Source organism: Struthio camelus, chromosome 19 (assembly GCF_040807025.1).
Source record: "Struthio camelus isolate bStrCam1 chromosome 19, bStrCam1.hap1, whole genome shotgun sequence".
NCBI lineage: Eukaryota > Metazoa > Chordata > Aves > Struthioniformes > Struthionidae > Struthio > Struthio camelus.
The window spans coordinates 9,213,108-9,226,124 of NC_090960.1; the positions used below are offsets into that span (position 1 = coordinate 9,213,108).

The following is a 13,017-nucleotide window of genomic DNA, read 5'->3' on the forward strand; positions in this document are numbered from 1 at the left end:
GAGTCACAGCGGGAACCGCCCCGCGTTTCGGTAGCCCCCGCGCCCGGGGCCGCGCGACACCCCCAGGACGCCACCTCAGGGTCCGAGTGATATGAATCCCACCCGCCATCTCCTCCCTTCCAGCCTAGACTGGTGCTACCAGTCCGGGAGAGCTTCTGGATCTAGCGCGGCCAAGGGAGCGTGGGGGCGCACGAGGCACGGGCCAGCCTCCTGCCAGGTCCCGCACCAGCAGCCACCATCGAGGTCTGGCCACCTTCCGCGTGAGGGGAAAAAATAAAAAAATTAAAAAATATATGACAGGCATTTGAAGGCAAACTCGGAGACGGGGCGGGAAGAGGCAGGAGCCCGGCCTGGCTGGGCTGCTCGGGGCGCTGCCCCTTGTCATGCGCTCCTCCGGGTGCTGAGGTGCTCTCCAGCTGGCAGGAAAGCACGGCTTGGCTTTTTATGACTCCTAGAAATCCTCGTTACGGTGTGCGAAGGAGCCCAATGTTTGGCTTCGTTGACTCTTGTGGATATTTTCCCTTTTATCGGCAGGGATTTTTGAAATAAAAATAATTTCTTGAGAGGGCCTCGCTACCCGGGCAGGGGAAGGGCGAAGCGCATCCCAAATAGCCTTATTTGCCTGTCCTTTACTCAAAGATATCTTGTCACTTCACTCCATAGATCTCCCCGTCTGTGCAGCGCTGGCTGGAATATCAGGAAAATGCTTGAAATCCTCAGCCTGACTCATTTTATTACCAAAAGAAAACAAGAGCAGCATAGCAGTAATCTCCTCCTTTCACTCCCACAAACCCGAGCCCAGGGCTGGCCTGGCTCTATCCACCAGCTGGCTGTAGTTTCTCCTTCCAGGGTTTCTTCTTTCAGGAAAGGGACCGGAAACACAGCTTTTATTTTTAAAGCAGTTCCTGGATTTTTCCATTGGGTTTCTAGTCCTTCTCTGCCAGGAAACAGCACCCACTAGCTGTGCGAATCCGGAGCCTGGCTGTGCACGGAGCCCTCGCTGCAGCGGGCATCTCCCACGAGGGAGAGGTACTAGGAGCAGGATCACGTTTCCGCTCTGCCCAGCTCCTGAGATGTCCTCCTGCAGCGGTGGGTGCAGGGCACGCTTTCGGGCCGCCTTTGGGATGCTCTCATTGATGGCAGAGGGCAAACTATTCCTGACCTGTCTCCAGAGCAGGGAGCTGCAAGCGTTGCAACAGCTCGCAGTGTCTTCCTCCCTCTGGGTCCTAGGTCAGCATGACCCCCACATCAGGATTTAACAGCCTGCATCATTTTAAACAGAGGGGTGTTTTGCTGGTGTAGTTCCCTAGGGGAGCATTTCTCGGCCTTGACCCCAAGGATAAGGAATAGAACAGAGCTAAAAGAGAATGTTGTCCAGGTGGAAAAATATGGAGAAAGACAGTTTAAATATCTGTTCGACGTAACGTGGTTATACAGCTGTCGATATGGGCAGGATGGGCTTGTGGGAATGCAGATCCCCATCCACAAGCAAGAGAGGGCAGGGACCACTGTGAGGTGAACGAGACGAGGGGTGTAAAATCAGTGCTCAGCACTGTCAAACGCGCCTGTGCCGCCAGCACCATTTCACCCTCCTGTGTCACTCAGTCACAGCTGCGCTGGGGAAGGGTGTGCGGCACATCTCCCAAGGCCTGTATAGACAGCCCTGGCACACCCCCACGCTAGGTGCTGTGGGCCTGGTGCCAGCCTCCCTCCCTGGGAAGTCAGGGACAATTGTGGCCTTTCTCTGTGGGAACAGGATCAGGCCCTTTGGAGGGGTACAAGATGCCCTCTTCTTCCATTTGAATTGGCGTTATGTCCTTCTCATCATTCCACGAAAGGCCTAAAGCACAATGTGTATCCAGCGTGGTGATGTTTCTTATCATCTCCTTAATGTACACAGTAACAGCTGCTTATAAAATATAGATATAGTTAATGGGCGTAAACTTGTGTGTAGATGGAAACTGTCCCTCTTCAGAGCAATTACACGCTGCAGAGCAGCAGCGGGATTTCAGGTAGCCACAAATAGCCATACAAGCAATCACCTTATACAACCAGCCAGGCTCACAGCGTGGGGGGTTTAATGGGGCCAAGGCAGGGCTAGCTGGCTGCTAACAGGAGTCGAGCTGGGTGTGTTTTTGCACTCTGAGCTCAAACAGGGCTCTGATGTGCTCTTGTTCGGAAGTGGCACTGAAGAAAGGCTCGTCTTTTCCTTGGGAGCCAGCAGCCCCTGGCCTGGGCTGCTAACACCACTGAGATGCTTCAGGCGTGACAGTCCTTGGCTAGTGAGCATCTCCCCGTCAAGAAGCTAGGCAGTACTAGCTCTCTGGGGCTGGATCCCACATCTCCGCTGAGGGACCCCAGCAAGTCAGACCACTCTGCAAAATACTAAGGCAACACCAAGAAGCATCCTGCAGTTTTGTGTGTGTGATTTTTTTTTGGAGAACCAACTCGACTCAGCAGGTGGTCTGAACACCCAGCACTTGCGCAAGTGACACATGTCAAGCAGACTCCTCCTTTACGGACAGTTGCTGGTGTTGGACTATTTTAGGAATTGCTGTCACTTACTCTCTTTGCAGCACAGTATCTTCCTTGCGAATAAACTGCCTGGGTAACATCCCTGGCTTACCTGCTTCCACACAGAGAGGTTTGTGAAAAGCAAGCCCTGCCCTTCCTCCTCAGGACCTGGCTGGTGCTGGGTGCAGTGAGATGCATCTCTCACGGGGCATCTTTGCGAGGGCTTTGCGGGCCGAAGGGCTGCCTGGCACCCAGGGGTACCTTCAGGGTGCCCGGGGGTGCCAGGGCTGCAGCAAGGCGCCCGGTCACCTCAGCTGAGGAAAGGCTCTGGTGCCATCTCGTGGGCTGCAGCTCCTCTGCTGCAGGGCTGCAAAGGGGCCCGAGGGAGCAGGCCTGCTGGCTGCCGTGCGTTTTGGGAGAAAGAGGACGACACAGATCTTTATGCATACAAGGAGAACAGGCGTTTACCTGTACATTGCAACCCCTTCGTCCGCAGACAGGGTCTTGTCCGCTGGTTTGGGACGTACAGTGGAACTCCTCACCTAAAAGGCAGGGAGTGTGCTCTCAGCACAGATCTTGACTGTGCAGAAGGAAAACTCCTGCTTGGCCAGTCCTTTCAGATATCTTTAGCTTCTTTTGCTGCTTTCTCAGAGGCACACATGTTTCTATACAGCCCATATCCCATGCTTGAAAGAGCTGGGGTGCAGAATACCAGGACAACCCACCCTCTCCATCCTGTTGCCATTGCCCATTTAGTTTCAAGTTAAGTTTAAAGCTCATTTTTCCCATTGAAATATGTGGTCCCACCTTCATTGTCTTCAGAAGAGCAAGACCAGGCTGATGGACGCTCCTTGCTACAGGAACTCCATTGTGCCCAGCCAAGGGTGAGGACAATTTGTCCATGCCCAGCCTGATCAGCTGGGTTGGGCATGGGGATGTGCTCAACGAGAAGGAGGAAAGGAACCTTCTCCTCCGGCTGTGGATCGGGACCAGGCTGGCTGGCAACCCTAGAGCATCTGGCTGCATAGAGGAGTCCTCAGTGTCCAGGCGAGCCTGGAAAGGTACCAAGGCTGAGTGGCAGGAGACACCTTTGCCCTGTGAGAGGGGCCTCAGGAGGATAGGGGCAGAAGCACCCAGTGCCCCGTGACCGGTTTGCACAAGATTACCTGGCCCTTCCCTCCTTGCTTGTGCTGCCCTGGTCAAACATCTCCATCCCTCCCCACCACTTACAACAAACGGCCTCAGAGTGGCTTTATCTTGCTTATATGTGACTTCATGCAAGCAGGGACTCAAGCTGGCAGTCTTCCTCCGTTCCCACCTCTTGTCCTCTTTGCTAAGCCCAAGACATCGCAAATCCCCTGACCGGGCTGGTCCAGGCCTAGCCTTGCTCTGGGATTTGGGGTCTGGCCTCTCTGCAGATGCACCCAGGCCCCTCAGATCTCCAAGGGTCACCCTAGCTCCCACCAGTGCTGTGCCGGGGCTGGAGACAGGAGCCAGGGCAGGAGAGCTCCTGCAGAGGCAAAAAAAAGTAGGGTCACCCAGCAAACTGTTACCAAACTGCCACGTCCCAAAGTCACAACTGGATCTAAAGGCGAGAGGGGCCACCTTGCTCTCCCTCCTGGGGAGCCTGCGCAGCCCGGGCTGAACCCTGTCCTCCTTTGTTATGGGGATTGTGTCGTGAGCGTAGGTGACCTAGTTATAAACTACTGCAAGCCAGCAGAGAGAAGGAAATTAGGCTAATCACCGCCAAGTGTCTGCGCTCCAGGGAGGGGATAAAAGAGGTCCCGACTGGTTCCCGTCTCCCTGCCTCTTGGGGCTGGGCACCGCTTTTGCCTGAGCCTCTGTTGCTGTGTACTCGAGCAGACGTGGGTGAAACTGTGCCCCTTTCTGCCTGCGTACCTCCCTCGCAGGCCCGCCGAGGGGATTAACAGCAGGATCTACCAACCCAGCAAGGACTCCCGTTGATCTAGTGCAGGTCTAAGCCAGAGCTCAAAGCCTGCTTCCCCAGCAGTCACTGGGACCCCAAATGACCTGTGAAGTAGCAACCCCCTCCTCAGCTTTTTATGACCGTCTCTGGTGGGAATCAGCCCTGTACCCTCAGAAAAGAGGCATGAGCTGCTCTGATGGGACAAAAGGGGCTCGCCAGAGGAAATCTGTATACACGTGCATTTGCAGATTAACGTTTCAGAGCACAGAGCAGAGCCGGCCCTTGCCAGGGGCCAGAGGAGCCCTGCGTTGCTGTTTTGATGTGGCAGCCTGCAGGCTCCTGAGGAGCGATGAATACCCTGCTTCATCAAGCAGGCCAGAGGCATTCTGGCTTTGCAGCACGTGCTAGAGATTTTGCACCGCTCTTGACAACAAAAGAGGGGACCCCTGAGGGGTAAAAGCAGCAGGTAACCAGCCTGGCAAGTGCTGTGAATATTAAGTCGAAAGAGCCACATCCTGCTGCGAAGTTGGCAGCACGCGAGCGCCTGCTGCTGCCGTAATGCATGCTGCTCTCTGGGGCAGTGCTGGTGAAAAAGCTAAGCCAAGTGAGGATAAAATAAGAGCCTGTGGCTGACCTTGCAGTGATGCAAAATTGCAGAGCTTGGCTACCAGGCAGGTTACACCATTTGCGGAGACCAGGAGAAAAGCGTGGTCCTCTTTGGATACGTCAGGTCCCTTTGGCTAAGCCAGCGTTCGGGAGGTGAGCAGGGTGTCGAAAGAGGCTGAGTAATTCTGCAAGTTTGGGAGAGGAACGCCGGTGCCACATGGGAGGACGCTGATGTCACCTGTGTCCCTTTTGATGGCGTGACCCTGTCCCTGGAGGGCAAGAAACTGGGCAGGCGGCTGCTGCTGCAAAAAGCTGCTTAATGCCCCAGAGCACCAGGATAAGACGGCACCGTGGCGGTGACGGAGGCAGAGCGCGGCGCAGATGAGAACGGCTGAAAAGCTCCCGCGGCGGTGTCGCTTCCTTCCTAAGCCCTGGCAGAGGGGGAAAACGTAATGATTCATCTGCCTCCCACGCGTCACCCCGACTGCAAATCCTACCCGGAGATAATTGCCATCTTCCTGAACGGGCACCCAAATGGACATAACAGCCTGGCAGAGTGACAGAGTGACAGCTCGGGGCTCTTTGAAGAGGCCGAGAGAGCTGCTAAATATGTAAATCTCAGCACGCTGCTGTGGCTCTCATTTAATGGAGTTTTTGACCCTCTGCAGCTGCGTAGGAGGAAGGAGCGAGGGACCGAGCCGGACGCACCCGTAGTGGCACCAAAACCAGCCTCCCTGCTTGAGTGCTCCAGCCAGGGGCCAACCTCTGCCCGCCGAGGTTCAGTTTTAATGGTTGAGGAGTTGCTTTGAAACACCTTTTCTAAAGAGCAGCAGCCTGCTGGGTTGTCTTTCTGCTCAGATGCAATGAAAAAGACTTAGAAGGAGAGGAAAGGAAGGATTTAGCCCCAGGTCCCTCCTCCTGTGTCTGGAAACTAAAGCAAGTCTTGAGCTCGCCTGGAAACGTCTCAGGTGCAGGCAGCAGCCGGCGCTGCCTGGCCACGCCGTGTTTCTTTCAGGGCTGCATCTGCTTCATGATGAAAATGGTGATGCCGACGGTTTTTAATTATTATTTTTGTTGATCTCACCAGTAATTTCCTTTCTAGGAGCTCATGCCTGGGATAATCCCCCTTTTATTACACTTGTCCTGGCAGGGACAAACATCGCTGGCTTTGCCTATCCAGTTTCTTATGTAATAATTCCCAGCGACTGCAGGCTGCCCAGGGGAGAAGTGCTTGGTCTTTGGAGCAAGCTCCTTGGAGGAGAAACTTTAGAGCTGGCCCTGATCCTGCAAGAAGCTGACTCCTGAGATACTGCCCTCCATCCATGTGCGAGGGACGCTCGCATCTGGCCCCGGGTGTCTGTGATTTCACAGCATGTTGCAGCCAAATGTTGCGGCTCGGCAGCCACAGGCAACACGGCCAACGGCCTTTTTGTTCTCACCACAAACCTCTCAGCACATCGCGGTCTGGTTTCTATTTACCAGGTCTGATTCTGGCCGTTTCCAGCCTAATTCTTAACCCCGGGGGAGCTGCATGGATTTCACCAGGACAGGATCAGACCCGGGCTCTCTGTGATAGACGCCCTGGCTGCACTTTTTCCTTTGCGAGGGCTATTCCGTGGCCCCTCGCCCCGCTGGAAGGGAGTGATTTATAGCCGAACCTGGAGAGCGAACACCACATTTATTAAGCACACATGCTCAGGTGCAGACTCTGTCTATCACCCAAATGGAGGCACATTTTTTGGAAGCACAGAAAGTGCATCCATGCTCAGCAGAGTTGCATTTAGCTTAGGACGGGCTCCTGTTGCTTTCACAGAGGTCTCGCTCGGGCCTGGTGCGTTGCTCTTTTTCCTAGCTAAGTCGTCCGCTCTCCCTCCTGGCGGCTGCCGCTTGCACCAAGGACTCAGCCTGGAGCAATCAGCTAAATGCTTTATCCCTCTGCAGGCAGTCACGCCAGGGAAGAAAAGCCTGATGGGATCCTTTTGCTGGCCTGTCACCTTAAAGCCTCTCACCTCTCCCTGTCTTTCATCGGGTTCGTAAACTCCTTAGAATTTCATCACGTGCTCCATAAAAAACAAATATATAAGCAAGAGCTCCTTAAGTTGCGGCAGACAAGAGCAGGAGGCAAGTCAAAATTCACTGCAGGCTGTTTTCTGCTTCCTTCGCCAGCTGCGAGACGGCACGACCAGACCAGCCTGGGCAGAGGAGCGGCTCTGGGTCCCCATCCCACGCCACCTCCGGTAAGCACCAGCATTTCCGTGGCATCCCAGTGGGACTAGCGGTCTCGGGGACAGCTCGTGGCCCAGAGGCCACTGTAATTTGCCAGCTCCAGGATGCGGGGAATTGCCCCCGTGGGGAGGGAGTTTGGTAAATTGACCTCAGCTCGCCTGCAAAGTGACTTTGGTGGAGACAAGAGGGTGACTCTCATCACAACCTGTGTCCCATCCCCACCTTTTAGATATATGCAATTAAAATCCAGATCTGAAGGGTCCTCACAATGAAGCCCTCTATGTTCAGGGTGAGGAGAGTTGGGTCTCTATTGCAAAGAACATTTGAATCCAAAATGGGGTGAATAAATCCGTACTGCTTCCAACCCATTTTTAGAAATTCAAGCCCCCAGTGCAGGCAGACGTTTGTAACAGACTAAAAAGATGCCTTTAGGTGGCTGTTGCAGACTTGCCTGTTCATTTACCCCGAGCATCTCTAGGGACCGTGCACATGCTTAGATCTCTCTCATGTGCAAACTGGGGGGGTATCAGTGATTGGAACAACACAGGCGAGACTGTGTTGGGGCATGAAAGGTGACCGTCTCCGGAGCCAAGGAGAGAGGGTTTTCCTCCTAATTCTGGTTCTGACTTACTCTGTGACTTGGGACAAGCTTCCCTCACCTCTGCAGGTCAGATGTGTCCCACGGGCAAATGCGTTCACGACGCTGGCTGCTGCTGCAGGGTCCCAGGTCCTACCAGCGAAGAGCTGCCAAGGGGCAGCTGCTCTGCAGTTGCCTCTGCCTTGCACAGCCTGTTCAGTTTTTCTCTGCACACGCGTTTCCCCATACATAGAAGCCCTTTGCATCTGCAGAGGCCTGAAAGCTAAGCACAAAGAGCATCTCCAAAAAACGGACACAGATACATCACCCCTACAGCCATATGACCTGGGTTGCTGGGGGGTTGCTGCCAGAAAGAAAAAAATCAAGGAAAACAAACTAAAGAGCAGCCTTTTCCCCACATCACTGACTTCTGCTCTCGACTGTTGCTGGCTGGGATCTCAAGAAATTGCTAAAACACTTGGAGAAATCTGCTGCCCCTTCTAACGGGAACTGAGCACCCACTCGCACACAAGGGCTTGAAAAACCCCAGCTTCACAGCTGAACGGCTCCATCAGGGACTTGCCAGCAGTGCCAGTTCTTTACAGCCGTTACGTGATCTGCGCTAAAGAACAGCTCTTCAATAGCGGACGACTGTTTAACAGGGGCTAACAGCGAACAAACATCCCCCTCCGTAATTCCCACGGCTGCCGAGAAGTCGGCCCAGTCTCGCCGTGGTCCCACCATCGCTCTCCTGTTGCCTAATCCTGCTTCTGCAAATCGCCCCGCTAAGCCCCAGAGAGGGGCTGCTCCGGGCGCCCGCAGCGAGCCCTCCGCGCCGGCTCCAGCAGCGCCCTGGGAACCAGGAACAGGTGCTCAGCACCGCCCAGGATCAAACCACCCTTGGGTTTTCTCGGTTTCCAGAGACGGCCTTCTTGCCTGCTCCGGGGTTTATTTGAGCAGATGAGCCCCTAATCCAATTAGCAGGATGAGGAGTTGCAGAAGATTTGATAATAAGCTCTACAAATGCTACAAAAAGCGCAGGCGCCGTCCCCTCCCCTCTCGTCTGCCCACTGCTCTACATCCCTCTTACACGTTTCATGGGCGCATGAAACACCCGCTTCCAGGGTCCAGTTCAGTTCGTCCAGCACGTCCCCCTTGATGACCGGCGCTGCCGTTTGGGGTGCTCAGTATTTCCCCTGCCAAAGAAAAGCCCCCTTCCTGACGGGCCTGACGGCTTGGATGACGCAGCCGCTGCTCAGTCAGCAGTTTGTCGACAACGGGGCGCAGCGCTGGCCCGCCTGGACCAGAGGGGCCTTTCACGCGCCCAGCCCTCAGCGCTTGCGCGTGGACAATCCCCGCGTCCTGCACCCTGCCTGCGCTGGTCACGCTGCCGTTTCTGCGAATCCTGGTAGCTGCGGGCAAGCCTCTGATTAGCAGGGGAAGCCGGCACCTCTCAAACAATAATCCAAAATGCCCTGGCCTCACGCTCGCTTTGCCACCAATTGCTTGAGTATTCAGCGGCCCCTGGTCAGCTCTTGGGGACCGTTCCCGCTACTGCCGCCTGCGGACCAAGCGCGCTGAGCAAGGAGTTATTCAGCCGGTTCGCAGTTCTCTCTGGGTTTATTCATTTGGTTTGATCGCTTATGAAACGAGAGGCCCAGAGGCAGGCTCTGCTCCGAGTCCGGGCTGTTCAGCGGGAGGCATGCGGCCGGCGGCGCAGCGCGGGCGCTGTCGGAGGCGGTGGGGCAGCTCCGGGGCGCGCGAGGACCGCGGCGGGTCTCCGGGCACGGCCCCGGGGAATCCCTCTGCGCCGAGGGCTGCCCCGCGCTGTCCCCCGCCGGCAGCCTCGCGGCTCTGCCGCAGCCACCGGGGCTAAAGCCCAGCGGCGGGTTTCACCCGGCTCAGCTACGTTTTCCAGCGTGGACCCACCTAAGAGCCTAACGGGGGCTAAGCTGCGCCGCTTGCCTGCCGAGCGAGCCGGCAAAAGGAGCAAATCTCCAGCAGCTCAGGCTGCTGCCGGGAGGAGGCTCTGGCTCTCCGACGGCCCGGTGCACGTGTGTCGGAGCAGCGCTAACCTCTCGCTCGCACGCCCGGCCCTCTCCCGCCGGGGGTCCTGGGGGGCTTTCGCCTGGAGCTGCTGTTTGTGCCTGCCCGCCGGGGCCGCGGCTGGTCCCCGGGGCTCCCTCCTGCTCTGCCTGGCACGGGCTGGCTGGGAGACGGGGCGAGGGCTGGCGAGTCGCACCGGGCTCCCCAGGCAGCCCCGGGCGAGGGGGCCCCGGTGGGCGGGCGCTGCCTCTACCTACATATAGATGTAGCGCTCTAATCCTGTGCGCGATCAACAGGTATTTTCGGCAGCCGGCTAAGAGCACCGGAGCAGATTTACCGAAGGCAGCGGCGCCGCGACACCGCTGGGGCCCGGAGCTGACCGAGGCCGCCCAAAATAAGCGGAGCTGCGAAAAGCCGGGGAGCGGAGGAACATGTCGGCGCTGGGCGCGCTGCCGTTCCTGAAACCCGTCCACTCGCGGTCGCCCCGAAACTCGCCCGGGCGCCAGCGACGCCACACGCTGCCCGCCAGCGAGTTTCGCTGCCTCAGCCCCGAGGATGCCGTCAGCGTGTTTGAGATCGAGAGAGAAGGTAAGGGGCGGCCCGGCCCCCGCGGGGATCTCCGTCCCGGTGGCTTTGCCTGGAGAACCGCCGGCGCTTCCCGCGTCCCGCTCGCGGAGACTTTCCCCTCCGCCGCTGCCGGGCCCACCGCGGCCCTAAAACTTCCTGGAGGGAGGGAGTCAGCGGCAGTGATTTGTGGTCCCGTGTTCCTGGAGGGAGGGAGTCAGCGGCAGTGATTTGTGGCCGCCCGGCGTGGGACAGGCCGTGGAGGGCTCCCCAGCAAGGTGGGGGATACTGCAGCTAAAGAGCAGGAGAAACACGGCCCCGAGCGGGACCCTCCACGCCGACGGTCCGCGGACCTGCCGCCCTGCTGCCGGCTATCGCCCCTGCTCCCCCCGCAGCCGCGACGGGTGCGAACGCCGCTGCGGACGCCCCGCGCTGCTCCTCTCCCGCCGCAGGGGAGGTTTCCTTTCCGCAAGCACCGGTTTAGCCTTGGCCGTAGCCCTGCAGCCATCAGGGCCGGAGGGGACAGCCTGGGGGTGACCCGGCCCCTCCGACGCGCGCTGCGGCGCCCGCAGCGGTGCTCCCTGCAGCCACCCAGCTCCTTTCGTGCTCACGCGGAGCAGCCACCCGGCGGCCGTGCGCCCTCTCCCCCATCACCTCCAGCCTTCCCCCTGCGCCAGCGGGCTGTCCGGCCCCCCCCCGGCCAGCGCGCACAGGCTCACGTCCCGTGGCCTCCTCGCTCACCGCTGTCCCCTCCAGCCTTCATCTCCGTCTCCGGAGACTGCCCGCTCCACCTGGACGAGATCCGCCACTTTCTGGAGCTGTGCCCCGAGCTGTCTCTCGGCTGGTTTGAGGAAGGGCGGCTGGTGGCCTTCATCATCGGCTCCCTCTGGGACCAGGACAGGCTCAGCCAGGTGAGAGCCGGCCGCTGCTGCTCCCTCGCCCGCGCCGGGGGTTGGGGGGGGCCGAGGACGGGCACCCAGGCTGCCTAGCGGGGGCAAAGTTACTCGCCCGAAAAGCCACCCGTTTCCTCGGAGCCCAGCGCCGGGGCGTCCCCGTGCCAGGCTCAGCAGCCCGAGTCCCTTCCGGTTGCCTGAGGAGGTGCCGTGCCCGGGGTGCTGGCCTCGGCCCGAGCCCCTCGTTCAGGTCCTGCCCCAGCCCCGCTGCCCGGAGGGGCTTTGCCCAAGCTGTTCAGCCTTTCCGTGCCCTCGTTCCCTGGCTTTGCGGGGCTCCTGGAGCTGCTTTCCCCAGCGAGGTGAAGGGCAGGGCGCAGCGAAGAGGCAGCTCCCCCTCGCACGGGGCTCGCCTGGCCCCGCGGCGTCCCATGCAGCCGCCCAGCTCCGGGGCGAGGCTCAGCCGAAGGCCGTTGCCCGCCGAGACCCGGCCGAGCCGCCCGGCCGCGCGCTGGCTCCTGCCTCGGCGCTGCTCAGCTCCAGAGCGCCTCACAAGCTCATCGCCTTCTCCGGGCGATTTGGAGCTTGTTCAATACTGGAGAGAGATTCCTCGTAAGGCTAATTGTTACCGGCCCGCTCTTGCGGAAATGAACTTTCTCATTACTTGTTTTCATACTGACGCCGTTACTAAAATGTGCCCCCCCCCCCCCACCAAAAGCATTCATTTTAACATTGAAAAGCCTCCAGCAATTAAAGGGGGAGACCAAAGGGGATGGCACCGAAATCCCCGTCTGTCCGGGGGAGGGCGCGCGCCCCGCGTTGCCGAAGGGAGCCTTCGGGGCTGGCACCTTTAATGAAATCATTTGCAAGCAGATGGGCCAAATCGGCCGGGGAACGAAATTCAGGCCTTTGCTGCTGCCCGGCTCAGATTTCCATTACTCAGAGGCGGCAGTTTATCGCCGGGGTGCCGGGAGCCGCGGCGAAATCTCCGGCAGGCCTCTCGGCTCCGAGAAGCAGCACGAAAAGGCTGCAAGGAAGCAGAGGAAACCGCTGCCTTGCAGCGCCGGGGTCTTCTGCCAAGCCCCAGGCCGTCCCGCCCGCGAGCCGGCGAGGGGTACTGCGCGGGCTCAGCTCCCCCCGCCGCCGCCAGCCTCGCTCACGCGCGCTCCCCTCCCTCGCAGGCGGCGCTGACGCTGCACCGGCCCCGGGGCACGGCGGTGCACATCCACGTGCTGGCCGTGCACCGCACCTTCCGCCAGCAGGGCAAGGGCTCCATCCTCCTGTGGCGCTACCTGCGGCACCTGCGCTGCCTGCCCTTCGTGCGGCGGGCCGTGCTCATGTGCGAAGACTTCCTCGTGCCCTTCTACGCCAAGTGCGGCTTCAAGGCGCTGGGGCCCTGCGAGGTCACGGTGGGCGCGCTGGCCTTCACCGAGATGCAGCACGCCGTGCGGGGTCACGCCTTCATGCGCCGAAACAGCGGCTGCTGAGCCGCCGCCGCCTCCCTCCGCGTCCCCCCCCGCTCCCCGCGCTCGGCCGCTTCTCCTCCGGCGCTGGCCGGGAGAGGAGCGAAGCGCTTCGGCTCGGCCCCTTCCCCGGCGGCAGAGCTGGTCCCCGGGAACGGCCCCCCCGGGACGGCTGCAGAGGGGGCCCTTTCCGTCCCGCCGCCC

General features: G+C 59.1%; 1 protein-coding gene across 1 annotated transcript; it reads left to right on the plus strand.

Moving 5' to 3' along the window:
• Positions 1-5,633: 5,633 nt before the first annotated feature.
• AANAT (aralkylamine N-acetyltransferase) lies at positions 5,634-13,000 on the plus strand. Its single transcript, XM_068913542.1, has 6 exons — positions 5,634-6,089; positions 6,989-7,076; positions 7,214-7,284; positions 10,193-10,484; positions 11,217-11,371; positions 12,532-13,000. The coding sequence occupies exons 4-6, from the start codon at positions 10,328-10,330 to the stop codon at positions 12,835-12,837; spliced, it is 618 nt and encodes a 205-aa protein (XP_068769643.1). The 5' UTR covers positions 5,634-6,089; positions 6,989-7,076; positions 7,214-7,284; positions 10,193-10,327; the 3' UTR covers positions 12,838-13,000.
• Positions 13,001-13,017: the final 17 nt, after the last annotated feature.

What these genes read in the sequence shown, in the direction of transcription:
- AANAT (XM_068913542.1), top strand. Translation starts at nt 10,328, where the DNA reads ATGTCGGCGCTGGGCGCGCTGCCGTTCCTGAAACCCGTCCACTCGCGG. An exon ending in GTTTGAGATCGAGAGAGAAG is followed by an intron (nt 10,485 to 11,216) that starts GTAAGGGGCGGC and finishes TGTCCCCTCCAG; the next exon opens with CCTTCATCTCCGTCTCCGGA. An exon ending in ACCAGGACAGGCTCAGCCAG is followed by an intron (nt 11,372 to 12,531) that starts GTGAGAGCCGGC and finishes CCTCCCTCGCAG; the next exon opens with GCGGCGCTGACGCTGCACCG.